At 47.8% G+C, this 14,120-nt stretch overlaps 1 protein-coding gene across 1 annotated transcript in view; it reads right to left on the bottom strand.

Moving 5' to 3' along the window:
• Nucleotides 1-14,120, bottom strand: part of SEPTIN9 (septin 9) — a 241,120-nt gene that overhangs the window by 203,716 nt on the left and 23,284 nt on the right. Inside the window, exon 2 of the mRNA XM_090059005.1 lies at nt 1,127-1,183. Coding sequence (XP_089915131.1) covers nt 1,127-1,183 — 57 coding nt within the window. The remainder of the gene's footprint in view (nt 1-1,126; nt 1,184-14,120) is intronic.

Genomic DNA, 14,120 nt, shown 5'->3' with positions numbered 1-14,120 from the left:
TCACTTGCATGAAAGACTGGCCCAAAAATTTTGCACCTGATACTTCCACCAACAGTGCCCCAGAACACTATGAACCAGTTACAGGAAGGATTTCCTATTAGGTTTCTGCACCCCCTCTCCTCCTGCCATGCACCATATAAGAGATTTCCATCTCCTCTTCCAATTGTTTCCACTGATCTCCTACTGAGTCCCAAAAGCCATCAATCTTTGCAGCTCCAGTACTTCTGCATACACAGCCCTCTAGATATGGTCAAACTTAGACACTTGCCAACATGGACCCCACTACAAGTAAGGGAGCCTTTGGAGCAGTTCCAACCTGCAACCAGGTCCACTTGGGATCTGGCCAATCCCAGGCCAGACTAAATGTCATCCTTTCTAGCCTTAAAATAAGAAGAATCAAGTACCTGCCACTCCTATGCTAAATCCAGTGCTGCCTTGTTTGCCCCACGATACCTTAATCAGGCTGGGCTGAGCTCATTCAGCAAAGATCAGCAGGGCCCCAGAAGCTCCAGAGCCTACGGACAGCCAGCCACATTGGCTCCCAAAACACAGCCAGTTCAGCAAAGCAATGCATAGCTCAGATGCTGAAAGCCTCCAAAGGGGCAATGAGCAGGATTTGCAGAAATGAACCTGGAAAACACCTGGTCTGAGAAAGAAACCTCCCACCTGCTTCCTCCTGAATGGGAAACAGCTTAACTAAGGTCCAGCTGCAATTAAGAGTGTAATTGCAATCACAAACACACATAACCCATAAATCTCCACATCCTATAAAAAATAATAACTGAGGAGAGTGAGAAAGCACCATTAATTACTGAGGTCGTAATTCAACCTCGGGGCACTCACGCTTTCTGCTGATGAATGTCAGACCTCCTGATTTGATGTGGAGCTTTCTAATTATTCTCACCAGATCTATTATTCAGTAACCAATTTTGCTCTAATTCTACATTACTCTCCATGCAATGTAGGGAGGCCCCTTTTTGCACTGTTAGCAACCAGACAATAGATTCCTTGGAAGCTTGATGGAGGGTGGAAGGGCGGATCGCCAATAGGTGGCTGCAAGCATCCTTGTCTCTCAGAAGGGGTATTAGAGGAAGACGCTGCAGAAGCACTGCTTAATGCAACTTACTTGGACTTGTTGGGTCACCTGCCTTCCGAAGTCTCCCGCTGGAGGTCCTGGTGGCTCCTAGGGCAAGAATGAAACCAATCATTAGGTTCAAGGGTAACCTAATGGCACTCATGTTAGCAATGGCATGTGGCACAGCAGCCATGCCAGGACACCAGATTTGTTAAGCCACACTCCTTCCAGTGACTTTGTATGTTTAGAAAATGTCTCAGGAACCATTATTGAATGGGAAAAAATACACAAGAGAGAGCCTTGATCTTTCCCCAGAGGCTCCAGTGGCAGGTGCTGGCTTTTATCCTGCTGTACCAGAAATAACGAGCCAGTCTGAAGTCTTCAAGTCAGAGAAGAGAATCCTGAAGCAACTGAGCAGGACACACAGTCACCTTTCACTGGGGACTTTTTCAGATAGTAGGAAGATCCAGGTACATACACCCGATTTTTCCACTGAAGAGAAACTCTTATCAAAACAGAGAAACACAAAACTGTTAGATCAAGGTTAATTGCCAGGCTGGCGCAGTGTCCCGCACAGGGACAGAGAGAGCAACATGCGTCTCCTAGATCCTGGGCCTACCTGCCTGAGCCAGCCCGAGCTCCAGCAAGGTTAGTTCAGCTCCAAGGAGAACGATTTAGCTATTTTCTGGCCACACGATGCCCCAGCCATGCCCGGGACTGCCTACTGTGCAAGGAACTCGGTCATGCGGCTAGAATGGCCAACGTATCAGAGAAATCCTAGGCAGCTGGTAGACCAAACTACAGAGACTTCAGAATTGGTTTGGTCTTGGATGGGGTTGGTTTGCTAGGGTCTCCTTCAGTGAGTTAGACTTTTCATGCTGATCTAGAAGATTCAGATGGCCACTGACAGGGAGAGAGCTCCGCAGAAAATGTACCCGTCTAGAGCACCTCTTTGAAAGGGGGAGGAAACGGGAAACTCCTCTTCTTGTTCCCACTCCACATACCCAGGAAGGGACTAATAGCCCTCCTTATGCCTGACTGCTACCAGCTGCAGGCAACACGGTGAAGTCATCCGGCTAGAACAGACAGAGATGGCCTTCAGTCCCAAGTCTGCTGCTGTTCGAACAAGTCCCTTGCCCTTCCTGCACTACGAGCTCCCCTTGTTTAAAATGGAAGATGAATGGTCCTGCCTCTTGCCAAGTGTGCCATGCAGCTCAGAGTGAGGTTTGCCTCATCAGTTAGTTTGGATTTAAAAACAAAACAAAACAAAACAAAACAAAACAAAAAAAACTTAGTCACTTCCAGGAATCAAATATTTCTGGTGGCCCCTTTCCTCCCCCATCACTCCCTTGTACCTCCATGCCACAAGCAGCTCTAATTATGGCATAAAATCTGCTGGATCAACTGATGCGGAGCCCAAGCTCTAAAGAGATCCCAAAGTTCGACCACCCTTTATACTGGAAATCCCAGGAGAGGCCACTGACATCCAGTCTCTGCTGAGCTCTGCTAGCAAGCCACTTGTTCCAAGATCCCGCTTTCCCAGGAACTGGTGGGAAGCAGCCCAGACTCCCTGCTCTTTCCAAACCAAACTTGATCACCAGAAAGCGCTGAAAGAGAATTTCCAAGATGACCTGATGCCTGGTTGCATCTGCAACATGCAAATAGGTTTGAAATTCCCTGATTTTGGGCAAAGCAGCTTTCTTTATTATTAATGAAACTTTCTGCATTCCCCTTAGACCCAATCAGAAAAAAAAAAAAAAAACAGGGAGTGTTTTGGCTCCAGAGCCCTGAAAGGGTGGCTTGTTGTTGCCCCACCCCCACCTCTGTCAGCTGGAACAGCTTGCGGCATATAAAAAAAAAATTAAAGGGGAAAAATAAAGCAGCAAACCTCATGCTAACTGGTTTGGGACAGGGGATATAGCTGGCAGCGCTGCTTGGAAAAAGTGCCTCACACACAGAGCGGGGGGGCGCGCGCAAGCACGTGTGTGTCCGTCTCTCCCCCCCACTTTCCTTTCTTAATATAAAAACATCTCTGTGACTGAAAAGCTGTGGTTGAACCACAGGGCCGGTTCCAAGGAGGCTGCGCTGCTCCCTGTCTGGAAGAGGAGACGGAAGAACTCCTGGGCTAAAAAAAAGAAAATTGCATTCCTTCCTGCCTGCTCTTCAACTTCTGTTTTCAAAAGAAATAAATGGTAAATACTGACCCCTCTCCCCCCGCAACACACACACACACAGGCACATGCGCACGCGCACACACGCGTGCCCTACTCTATTTTGGGGCATGAATCAACATGAAAGAAAACTGTCTCATCCACACCACAATGGCCGTGGGGAGAGCATTCCCAGTAGCTCAGTTTGCCAAGTGTCAGCCACAAGAGGAAGGAGAGGGTATGGCCCAGTAGGCAGGATGTCGGCCTACCAGTCAACCAGTGAGGGCTAGACTCATCTCTGCCACTGACCTCCAGTGTGACCTTGGGCAGGTCACTTTGTCTCTGCTTCCTGGTCTATTTTGTTTCTCTGCTGTTCACGGCAAGGATTGTTTTTTCATATGCACTCACTGCACAGTGTACAACAGGGTCCTGATCTCAGCTCAAGTTTCTACCAATGACTATAATACCAACAACATGATACTCTGCCTCTTCCCTGACCTCAGTCACCACCTCTATCGTATTCAGAAATATCCCTCAAGATGATTTTTCGTTTTCAGCATGTCTGACCAGCCATTTTGGCAAAGGGGAAAACACAACTTCTCTCTGTTAAAACAAGAAGAATTTTAATTATGCTTCCTTAGACAAGCTACAGCAAGAGAAGCTAAGCTGCAGCATAGCCAGCTTCCTCACTGAGAACGAACACCTATGTCTTGCTGCCACGTGGGTGGGGCACAGCATTATGTTTGGCTTGTACACAAGGGGTTTTTTTATAGCCTTTGGACAACTGTTATGCAGAACGTGCCTGGTTAGGATGGGCGGCACTCAGAACGCAGATACACAGCCATACAGAGCTGGTTAAAGGCACCTTTTATGTTTAAAGACCTTTTCCTCATTTTGCTGCCAAAGCCAGATAGGTGCAGGGTGAGAAACTTGCAATGCGCAATCCTGTCCAAGCACGTAAGTAGATTTTGTTCCTCTTTACTGCCATTCTGAAGTAAAAGTTAGCATAAGATGCACATGGTGTTCAATGTGCAGATCCCTTGCCATATGGAATTTCTTTTCTGAACTTGCAACATATCTAGATTTGTATTTGCAGCCCCCCCCCGCCCCCAACAGATTTACAGAGTTCCCCTTTCACCTGGTAATCCTAATCCTCGCAGCTCTCTTGTAGCCAGGAAATATTATTCAACTCCCCTATTTTAAATAAGAATAATTCAAAATGCAGAGAAATTGACTTGCCCACATCTACTCAGCAGGTCAATAACAGAGCCAGGATCATAACCCAGATATTCTGACAACCGGCCCTCTCCTCTAACTACACCAGAGAAAAACCTAACTCCATCACGATGATACCACTTAGTTCTTACACAGCACTTTTCACCCTTGGGTCTCAAATCTCTTTACAAGAAGGGGGTCACTATTCTCATCCCAGGTCATAGACAGGGAAACTGAGGCATAGAGGGGAAGCCACTTGCCCAGGGTCACCAAGTATGCCAGTGGCAAAGCTGGCCAGTCGAGTCCCAGTCCAATTTGCGTTCCACTGACTCCCCACAGAGATGGCGGACCTGTCGTAAATGCAAAAGCAATAGTTAAAAAATGCACCTCGCTCAACAGCTCGTTGTAAGGTCTGTGGCAAAGGTTGGGCTGACACTGTATCAGCATGTTAGATGCCACTCTGGGGCCGCCTCCATTTATAGCATGGAAGCACCAAGCTCATCTGCAGCTCTGGTTTGTGGGACAAGGAAGCACAAATCAAAATCAAAGGTTTCTAGCCCAGACAATGCATTTGAGTTGTCCTTCTCACAGCGGCATGAATGTCCCTGGGTCACATTATAAACGTATGGCAATATCCTGGAATAAGCAACATAATGAAATGCTTTTGTTAGGTTTGAATTAGGAATGCTTCCCCATGCTGCCTTCGGCACAGCTTTACAGTGGAAGAGTCCAACCCAACCGTTAAAACAGGATGGTAACATTGCTCCAATATTACCCCTTCTTTATCTTCATTAGCATCAGAGTAGAGCCATCTCTCATTAGGAGCATAACTTTCTCCCTCCTCTCCACCAGTCTGCCTGGGACAGTCCATTCCCAAGAGAATCGGGGATCTCTCCCACCCAGCTCTTACTCCCCACTGATGCAGGGATCACAAATGATGGAGGTCTCCTTGCCCAGAGGAACACTTCACTAGTTCCTACAGACCCCATGTGGACTTTTCCCTGTGACATTGGCATTTTCCAGAGTGTTGGTTACCAATGCAGGTTGCCAGCTCTTCAAGCCAGGGTCTGTGTCACCCTCTGGGAACAGTAAAGCATCCAGCACAAATTATCCTTCCCCATGAGATATTCCCATGGCTACCCACACTGGCTGCTGGAGAGGTCCCAATTTGAATAGCAAACATACAGCCCCACTGACATCAGGAGCAGGCAGAGTCAACATCAAGATCAATATAGAGAATTAAGATGTACGATTGTCCCTCCTTTCATTTGCTTTGCATGTGGCTTTCCACATTACTGGGAGCTCCCTGGTAGACCACCTCAGGGAGTAAAGTTTAGCTCATCCACCTAAACATGACGATGCAAACAGCAGCAGTCATCATGTTTAGCCCCAGCCCTTGGTGCTGTAACTTGTCCCTGCCTTGCGTGAACAGGCTCTGGAAAAGTCCTATTTAAAAAATTGCAAAGGAAGATGCTGACTGTAGGGACCAAACCCAACACCACAAATGTTATTCAGCACGGGCTGATTCCCAATGCCAAAGCACTGCCTTAATGAATCCTTTCACACCCTCCTCCACCGAAGTCTAGATGCTGGAGATCAGGCCAAGCGGTGAAGCTCAAATGCTGACTCAGGACACAAGCAGAAGTGGGTTTGAGGAGCCCCATTCCAGTTTCCGCTTGCCCACATCGCATGGCTGGCAGCATCTGCTCAACAGAACATACGAAGTGGAACAGCAGGGGATGTGGGGAACGGAGTCCGAATGAGGAGCACTGGACAAGCTGAGGAGCAGCAAAGGAGACTTGAGTTAGGCACAGTGTTTATTTGCAGAGGAAGGCAAGTCTTATGGGTCACCTGCCCGCCATGAACCGGACTTGAGCCAGCTGGGGAATTACTGTTTCACTTTCATTAGCTCCAAATCCACTCACAACATCAGTCCCAAAAAAGAACATGTCAAAATTAAGCCGTGACGATTTCTAGCACTAATCAGAACCAGGCACTGGAGGCTGAGACATTTTCCCAGATTCTGTGTAATGGAGATGCTCTCCAAATAAGCTGAGCACAGCTGGACAAAAACACAACCCATGTGTATGGTTTCTTTTGTTTCATCCCAGATCAAATATCTCTGGCAGCGGCAGCATGCTGCAAGCTGATCTTTCTCTGGAAGAGAGGCAGAGCTGCATCTGCAGTTCCCAAGTTACACTGGCTCTGGGCTCAGCTGTGGACCAGTGCTGTTTTCTGACACAGCTACTTGCCAGTGTGCTCACGTGACGGTATGTGCCTAGGTGCACTGCTGCAGATAAGCGCCAAGTGACCTCTAAGCATCAACTCGCCTGCTGCTCAGGTAAAAGAGCATCTCTCTGCAAAGCTTGAGCAGATTAGGGGCCAGACACTGAGCTGGTATAAGCTGGTATAGCTCCACTGAAGCCAATGGCAGAGATCAGCAAATGATCAGGCTGTAGGCTGGAGCACAATTAACCCCTCTCCCCCTCCCCAGAAGGGTATTAGTGACCCAAAAAAAGTGAACATGCATACCTCATGGGATTAGGTGCTAAGTACATGAACTCATTGGGTGCCAAATGCATCCCTCCATCAACATCCGGCCAACCAGCATTTCCCAAGAAATTTGTGCTATTCAATTTCTGTTCGGACTAGAGACCAGCTGATGCTTGAGAGTTCAGATCTGTATTTTCCCAGACCTTGAGGGCCTTAAAGCTTATCTCTAATTATGGTCAGAAAAGTGACCAACGCACCCCACATTGCCTTTAAAAGAAGAGAAAGGACCCTTGTGACCCCCTCTGACCAAGACTGCTCAGACACTGTCATTTCCCAGGCAAGTTTGGGTCACACCCACCAGTCACTGAATTAGATTATGACCTTGAGAAAGATCTCCAGTCTTGGCTTAATTTCAAGTGATGCAGCATCCCCTGCAAACTTCGGTAACTGGATGGAAAAATGGCCTCTTAGTCCTGCATAGACCAGATCCAGTGCTGTAGCAAGAGTGAGGCAAGCAGGATGACCACCCCGGTTCCCGAAGTAAAGGGGCGCTAATAAGCACTGCCCAGCCAGGTGGGGTGCAGGATGGAGCCGTGAGTGGCTTGTTTGGGGGGTGCATGGAGAGGGGAAGGGTAGCTCCCACTCTGTGTGCACTCTTGGGCAAGCATGGGGAGGTGCGTGCCCCCCGTATCTGCGCACGGGGGTGAGGCCAGGCTGCTGCTGTGGGCTTTGCCTCGGGCGCCAAACTTCATTGCTACAGCAATGACCAGATCTGCTCCCCCTCACAGGTTTCCTGAGACAAAATAGTTGCGGACAAAATGGGACCCACAAATATGTCCATGGACAGAACTGCAGAGATCAATTCGCTGTTTGTCGGATTATGTTCTTCATTGTTCCCAAGTTCCTGGACAACTGACAGCTATTCAAGGAGGAGCTTGTGAATCATGAAAGCATCACGAATTTTAGCACAAGCAATTTTTCATGCTGGGAAGTCATTGCTTGCAACTGTCTTCTGTAAAAGACTTTGAGTCATCTGTAAGGCAGCAGCAATGATGCCACATGACTGCACTGAGAAACCACATGCTTGTACAAAGGTGTTTTTATAATGGGAGTGACTGCACAAGTCGCCAGGGATTGGAGGATCAGATCCTTTGTATGGACGGTCAATTCTGCCCTATATGTTGTAGAGGTCTTTCATAAAGGGGTAGGGAAGGGGGAAAAAATCATATTAAAGGAATAAGACCTGGTTGTCACAGAACCACGACAATAAGAATCAGATCCCCACAGCAGCTCTCATACCTGACATCACTTTTAGTTTATTTCATAGACATTAGGGCTGGAAGGGACCTCGGGAGATCGTCGAGTCCAGCCCCCTGCCCAAAGGGCAGGAAGTCAGCTGGGGTCATAGGATCCCAGCAAGATAAGCATCCAATTTACTCTTACAATTTATGCTTTTGAAATTAAACTAGCTTTCCAGTTGATGGCATGCCTCTAAATGCCTCCCCCTTCCCTTCATCTCCATGAGCCTTGGAGCTTCCTGGCCTGGAACAAGGGCTGAGAAACCCATGCTGGAAGCTGTTCTCACAGCATTTTCCCCCCAGAGACAGCCAGAAATCCAAGGACAGGTTGGGGCTTACGAAAAACACATCAATTGAAGCTTGCAAACCAGAACCGGGGCAGCTTAGATGTGCTTCCCATTTACAGGGAACAGAACCTGCCACGTTCAGGGGGTGGGCGAGGTTCTCGTTCCAGCCTGGCGGGAGGATGGGATACTGGATCTCTTACATTACCCAGCTCTCACAAGACCTTCAGTCCACGTCTGTGACTCCAGCCAGCTCAGACAGTTCAGCATTGCAGGGGCCCTGACAGCTTGCTATGTAAAGCACCGTACAAACACAAAAGAAGCCAATGGTTTCTGTCTTAAAGACTATACACTGTCCCAATCAAGCCACTGAACATCCTACGCCTCACCTGTTACCAAGTGAACCTACTGCCAGAGTTTGGCTAGTGAGATGTATCATCTAATTGGATGGGGGTGGGATTTTAAAATTTGAATCTGGTATTTCTATATATGATCAAATAGATCCCTCCTGCCCTCATCTCCCTTCCCCACAGGCCTATAATATTCTCGCTCTGGCTGCGGATGAAACATCCCATTGCAAAGCTTCCCAGCACCGGCATCTGGTCCTCTGTTAGGCTCAGATGTTTTGGGAGCTGTAGGACACAGAGCAGCAACATGCTGCTCAAAAACATACAGGCATTTTTCAATTCATTTCTTGCCTTTCTTCAGCAACCTCAGTGCGATTCAACAGATGCTTTTGTTTTTCAGCTACGGGCTTTCCCTAGTGGCCCTTCACCACTTTCCTGCTCTTATTTCAGACACACAGCACTCTCTGGCTTCTATTTTCAAGGGTTCCTGCATTCCCAGCCCCAGCCCCCTCCGAAGACACTTCAGGATTTATCACCAGAATACTGCAGTTGTCGGGACGCCATGAGGATGTAATCCATAACGCTGCTGTTTGCTAGGCTCAGAAAAACAAATGGGATTTTTCCTCCTGAGGATAAGGGCGGGGGGAGGTATATAAAGACAAGACCCAGAAGAAGCAATTGCTCACTGTCCTAAGCACCTCTTCCAGGCTCAGGTACCAGCCCCCAACCAACTAACTATACCACTCAGTTTTTCTTTCTGTGGCAGAAAAGGTGACCTGCAACAGTCAACTAGACCCAGAGGATTTTGTCAGAAGTGGCCAAGCTGCCAAAACGTTCATCCAAGAAAGTGAAAAATCCCACAGGTACAGTCAAAAGGGATCCTGATCCCACTACTGTCCTGGGGCTGATCTGCACAGGGCACTCCACACACAAGTTAAAGCACATTTAACCCCTGCATGGATTCTCATTCAGGAATGAGTAGCATTGGAGGAGGATTAAGCTAGGCATCCTCCCCCCCAATGAGAGCATCCATGCAGGGGTTAAACGCCCCTTTATCTCTGCAGATTTCATCCCTTTAGCTGATTTGCCTGTGCTTTCCAGAGTGCCCCTGGACATGGCCACATTTTGCAGTTGTATCTTCCAGGTCCAACCCAGAGCCACCTGGTGGCTCATGTTATCTCCAGCAACGCAGGTGTAAACCACTATCAAATCCGAGAGGGAGGATTTGACATCCAGGCTGTGCAGATGTAAGCGACACCAAAGGTGCAGCACAGCCTCTCGGTAAACTGCCACTGGCTTTGGGGTCTTGAGTCAATCCCTGGAAGCCAGACTGTGGCTGGCCCTTAGGATATTAAGCAACCAGATTCCTGTTTCGCAGTGTTGGCCCATCTGCCACCACATCTTGATGTTCCATTTACTTGAAAAAACAGCCCACAGGGAAAAAGTCTGTAATGTTTGGCCAAGCACATGGCTGATCAGCTGTGGAGGCAGCCTGGTCTGCAGGGACCAGCCACGCAGGAGGAGTAAGGAACTGCTCCGTTCCAAGCCGGGCTCCACAGCTGACTCACTGCAACTACTTCCCCTCCCTACACCTTGGTTTCCCTGTCTGCAGAACTGGGTGTATAAGCTCCCCCTTGTTTATAGGGTGTTACTTAATGTCTGCACACTTAATAGCACTATAAAGCACTAGCTGGATGCTACTTTTAGTTAACTGAGATAATGGCTAAGCATTAAACATTAGGGCACAGGGCATCTTACAGCCAGGGGTGTTATAAAGCATTACACGCACACTATAGGGCTTTTTCCATAAAACCTGCTGAGACACAGCTAGAGCTGTTCAACTTAATAAGGTAATAACAAGCTTTATGTATTCTTCCTTGGGTCTTACATGGATGCTCAGCGGTGCCTGTCAGAGAACTCATGAGAAGAGAGTGAGAGCCAGGTGTTATTTAGCTGCATCATATGCAGGGAGGCAGATACTGCAACATTTCTATACACTGTATGCAACTCTTTAGGCCACTTGGTACCTCTAACAATCTGGCCCCATGTTGGTAATTACTCACTTCAGCTCTGAAACAGATGGATACCAGCGCAAGGCAGCTGCACGTTGTTAGGGACTAGAGTTGCAAGGTCCCAGCCTCTAACATCAGGGCCAGGCTTTCCAAAAAGCCTTTCTCCCATTCAAGTATTTCAGCTTCATTTTCCAAAAGGCTCAGCACCCAGCATACTAGGCTGTGGAAGGACGGTTTCTAATCTTGCATGGAAAGGCAGGGCTGAGGTGCAGCCCTGTACTCCTCCTGAGTCATACTGCTTCAAACTACCAGCAAGGAAGTAGGTGCTAGGATCAAGTTCCTGGCAGGGTGTTGAAAAAACAGTAATTAGCTAAATAAATACCTTGCCAGTTGTGTTCTTTTAAATCTTTAGACACGGCAGAACAAGTTTAATCTCACTTCAAGTTGTCAGGCTATACCTTGGAAACCAAATGGGTCAACTCCAGAGATAAGAGGGCAAAAAGGAGGGGTTCATTTAAACAGAGCCAGCTGGAGGAAATGCAGCTGAATGTTTCTCTGTGGTTACACTCTCCTCTCCATAGAAACCAAAAAGTCACTGGGCAACTGGCTGCTGCAATAGGCTCCTCCAGCTAGGAGGGATACTAGGGAAAGGATCAGGCACATGGCATCCCCTCAACCTACTGAGCTCTAGAAAAAGGCAAAATGCAGTCAGTCAGGTGAAAAGCATTTTTTGTGAGTAGCATTGCCTACAAAATCAGAATGAGAGGCCCAGGTTCAGCCCTCTTTTAATGAAGGAACGATTCCTGAAGAAGGAACCAGAGCCTGCTCCATGGCTGCCGCTGAAATAAAACAATGTACAGTGTCCGTGACAGGATGGGAATAGCAGAGTAAGAGACAGGATGTGCCAATAGTCATATCCCTCTCAAATAAAGGCATATCCCATGGGAAAACTTCCCTTTCCCCCTGGAGAGCTATTATCATTTCTGCAGCACAACACACACGCATGCACAGAGCAGGAAGCTACCTCGTGCTGCTGTTGATTTTTCAGCTGGAAGACCTGACTAAATCCATCAGAAGCATTGATCCAAGGTCTCAAACACTGGAATGAGTTCATTATTTTGGATCTCCAGTGAGCCCTGCTGCTTCACCTGAGCTCACGCTCACCTCTGAAAGCACTGAGGCGCCCTTCCATGCTACCAGGTGACAAACAGGAAGAGTCCCAACACTGGAGACATTTATGTGCTAAGACAGGCTGAGAACTGTAAGGAACGTGTGTCATGATGGATGGGGGTAGGTGGCTCTCATGGCCTACTTTAAGGCGACTCCAATAAAAACAGGTGCTGGACTGCATCTTTTTTAAAGATGTGGGCAGCAGGCAAGGATGCAAAGTTTGCATGGTCCAAGCTTACAAGGAGATAATCGACAGGGACTCGGCCTGATCTCCATAGAGCTGATGATTCTAGGCCACTTTCCAAATTATTTCTTATTTTCTTTTTTCTGTACAATCATGAGGGTTGGTGGGGGGAAATGAAAAGTTAGGTGGAAAATGATTCCCACATAAATATTTTTAATCTGATCCAAGCTACTTAGTAAGTTATGTGGTTGCTGAGACAGAGTTCTAATGATGAAGGTTTGCTGATGATCTGGTGGCACATCCTTGAAAGGACTTTCTGAATTCTTGGCTGTTTGCTCTGTCTTTTAACAAGTACACCAGAGATACTCCCTTCCCAGTCAGTCTGGAAACACAAATGATTATGAATAGGCAGTCAATGACACCATGGCATTGACAGATACTGTAGGATGGCAAATAACATGACTTTGCATTCAGGGAGTGCTCCAGGACACCTTCCCAGGCAGGGAACTTGAGAAACAACTATTCCAGATGCATCTCAAGTATTGTTTTCCATCAGAAACCCTCTCAGAGGGTGGACCCTTTCATGTCTGGATGTGAACTTTGGGCCTGGACCAGGGGGTTGAGGGAGGATGTTTTAAGGGGTGTTAAAATTCCAGGCTTATCTCTAGCAGCTGAGTTCATGGGTAGAAAATGCTTCTGCGTTGTCTCAAGGTTTCTGCTGGCACCGCTGCCCCTCTCCATGAGAATACTTCAGTGTGAACCTGATACCCAGAGCCAATGAAGGATACCCACTGACTCAGACCAAATTTATTTCATGTTACTACAGTGGCATCAGGTCAGTGATTGTGCCTGCTGCTGATGTGACAGAGTTTGTTCTGCAAATAGTTATGCTCTGGCCCTTTGATAACACAGGGGATAACTCTGAGAAGAAATCTCAGCAGTCCCACATCCAAGTAAAGCTAAGTAGGAGCAAATGGCCAGAGGTGATCAGTGCAGCTCTATGACTAAAACAGCAAGTCGCTGAACAAGCCCAACAGCAGGATACACTTGCCTCAGGTGCAAACATGTGGCTACTTGGCTGAAAGCAGAAGGGACCCCTCTGCTCTATCACAGGGTCCTTGAGTGACCCTGGGGAAGTGTCCCAGCTACACAGCAGGAACAAAACACGCACTAGGGTGCAGTGAGAATACATACACATTAAAGATGCAAAGTACTCAGACACTGTCATGCTAAGGATTACATACGTATCTAACTTACCTAGACAATGATTAAGATAAAGAACTAGGAGTCAGAATACCAATTCTGACATTTGCTGTGACCTGAGACAATCCACCTCTGTTTTCTAGTAAAATGGGGATGGTAATACTTGTGGGTGCATTTGCAGGAGGCACCACAGGGTAATGATGGGTCAGACCTCATTGCTCCTGCAGGACCTTCCTTGCATGGTCCCCCAGGACTCCCTGTTCTGCTTCCCCCCCACCCTGCTTCAACACACATATGAGACTACTGAGCAGGACAGTGCAGAGATTTGGAGTGAACTGCTTCCAGAACGATGAGGACACTCCACTCAGTCTTCCTGCTTATTCAACCTTGGCCTCACAGTCTCTGTCCTCTCCCAGTGCTTGGCTGCAATTGGGGATTGGAAACACATGAAGCAATTGAAGCTGAATCCATACAAGCCAGACATGATGGCAGTGGGCAGTCTGCACAACCTGGGAGAGGCTGGGACATGCATCACTGATGGGGTTCAGCCTCCCCTTGTCACTCAGGTTCACAGCTGTGAGGTAGTCCTGGCTACTCTGCTACACCTGGATCTACAGGTGGCTGCAGAAGCAGCTTTCATCAACTCAGGTGGTGTTTTCCTCAATCCTCCCAGTCTCGGGCTATGGGCT

This window comes from Crocodylus siamensis, chromosome 8 (assembly GCF_052110815.1).
Source record: "Crocodylus siamensis isolate JL-2025a chromosome 8, ASM5211081v1, whole genome shotgun sequence".
Taxonomy (NCBI): domain Eukaryota; kingdom Metazoa; phylum Chordata; order Crocodylia; family Crocodylidae; genus Crocodylus; species Crocodylus siamensis.
Note: the sequence above shows the minus strand (reverse complement) of the source record. Positions and strands in the feature narration are given on the sequence as shown.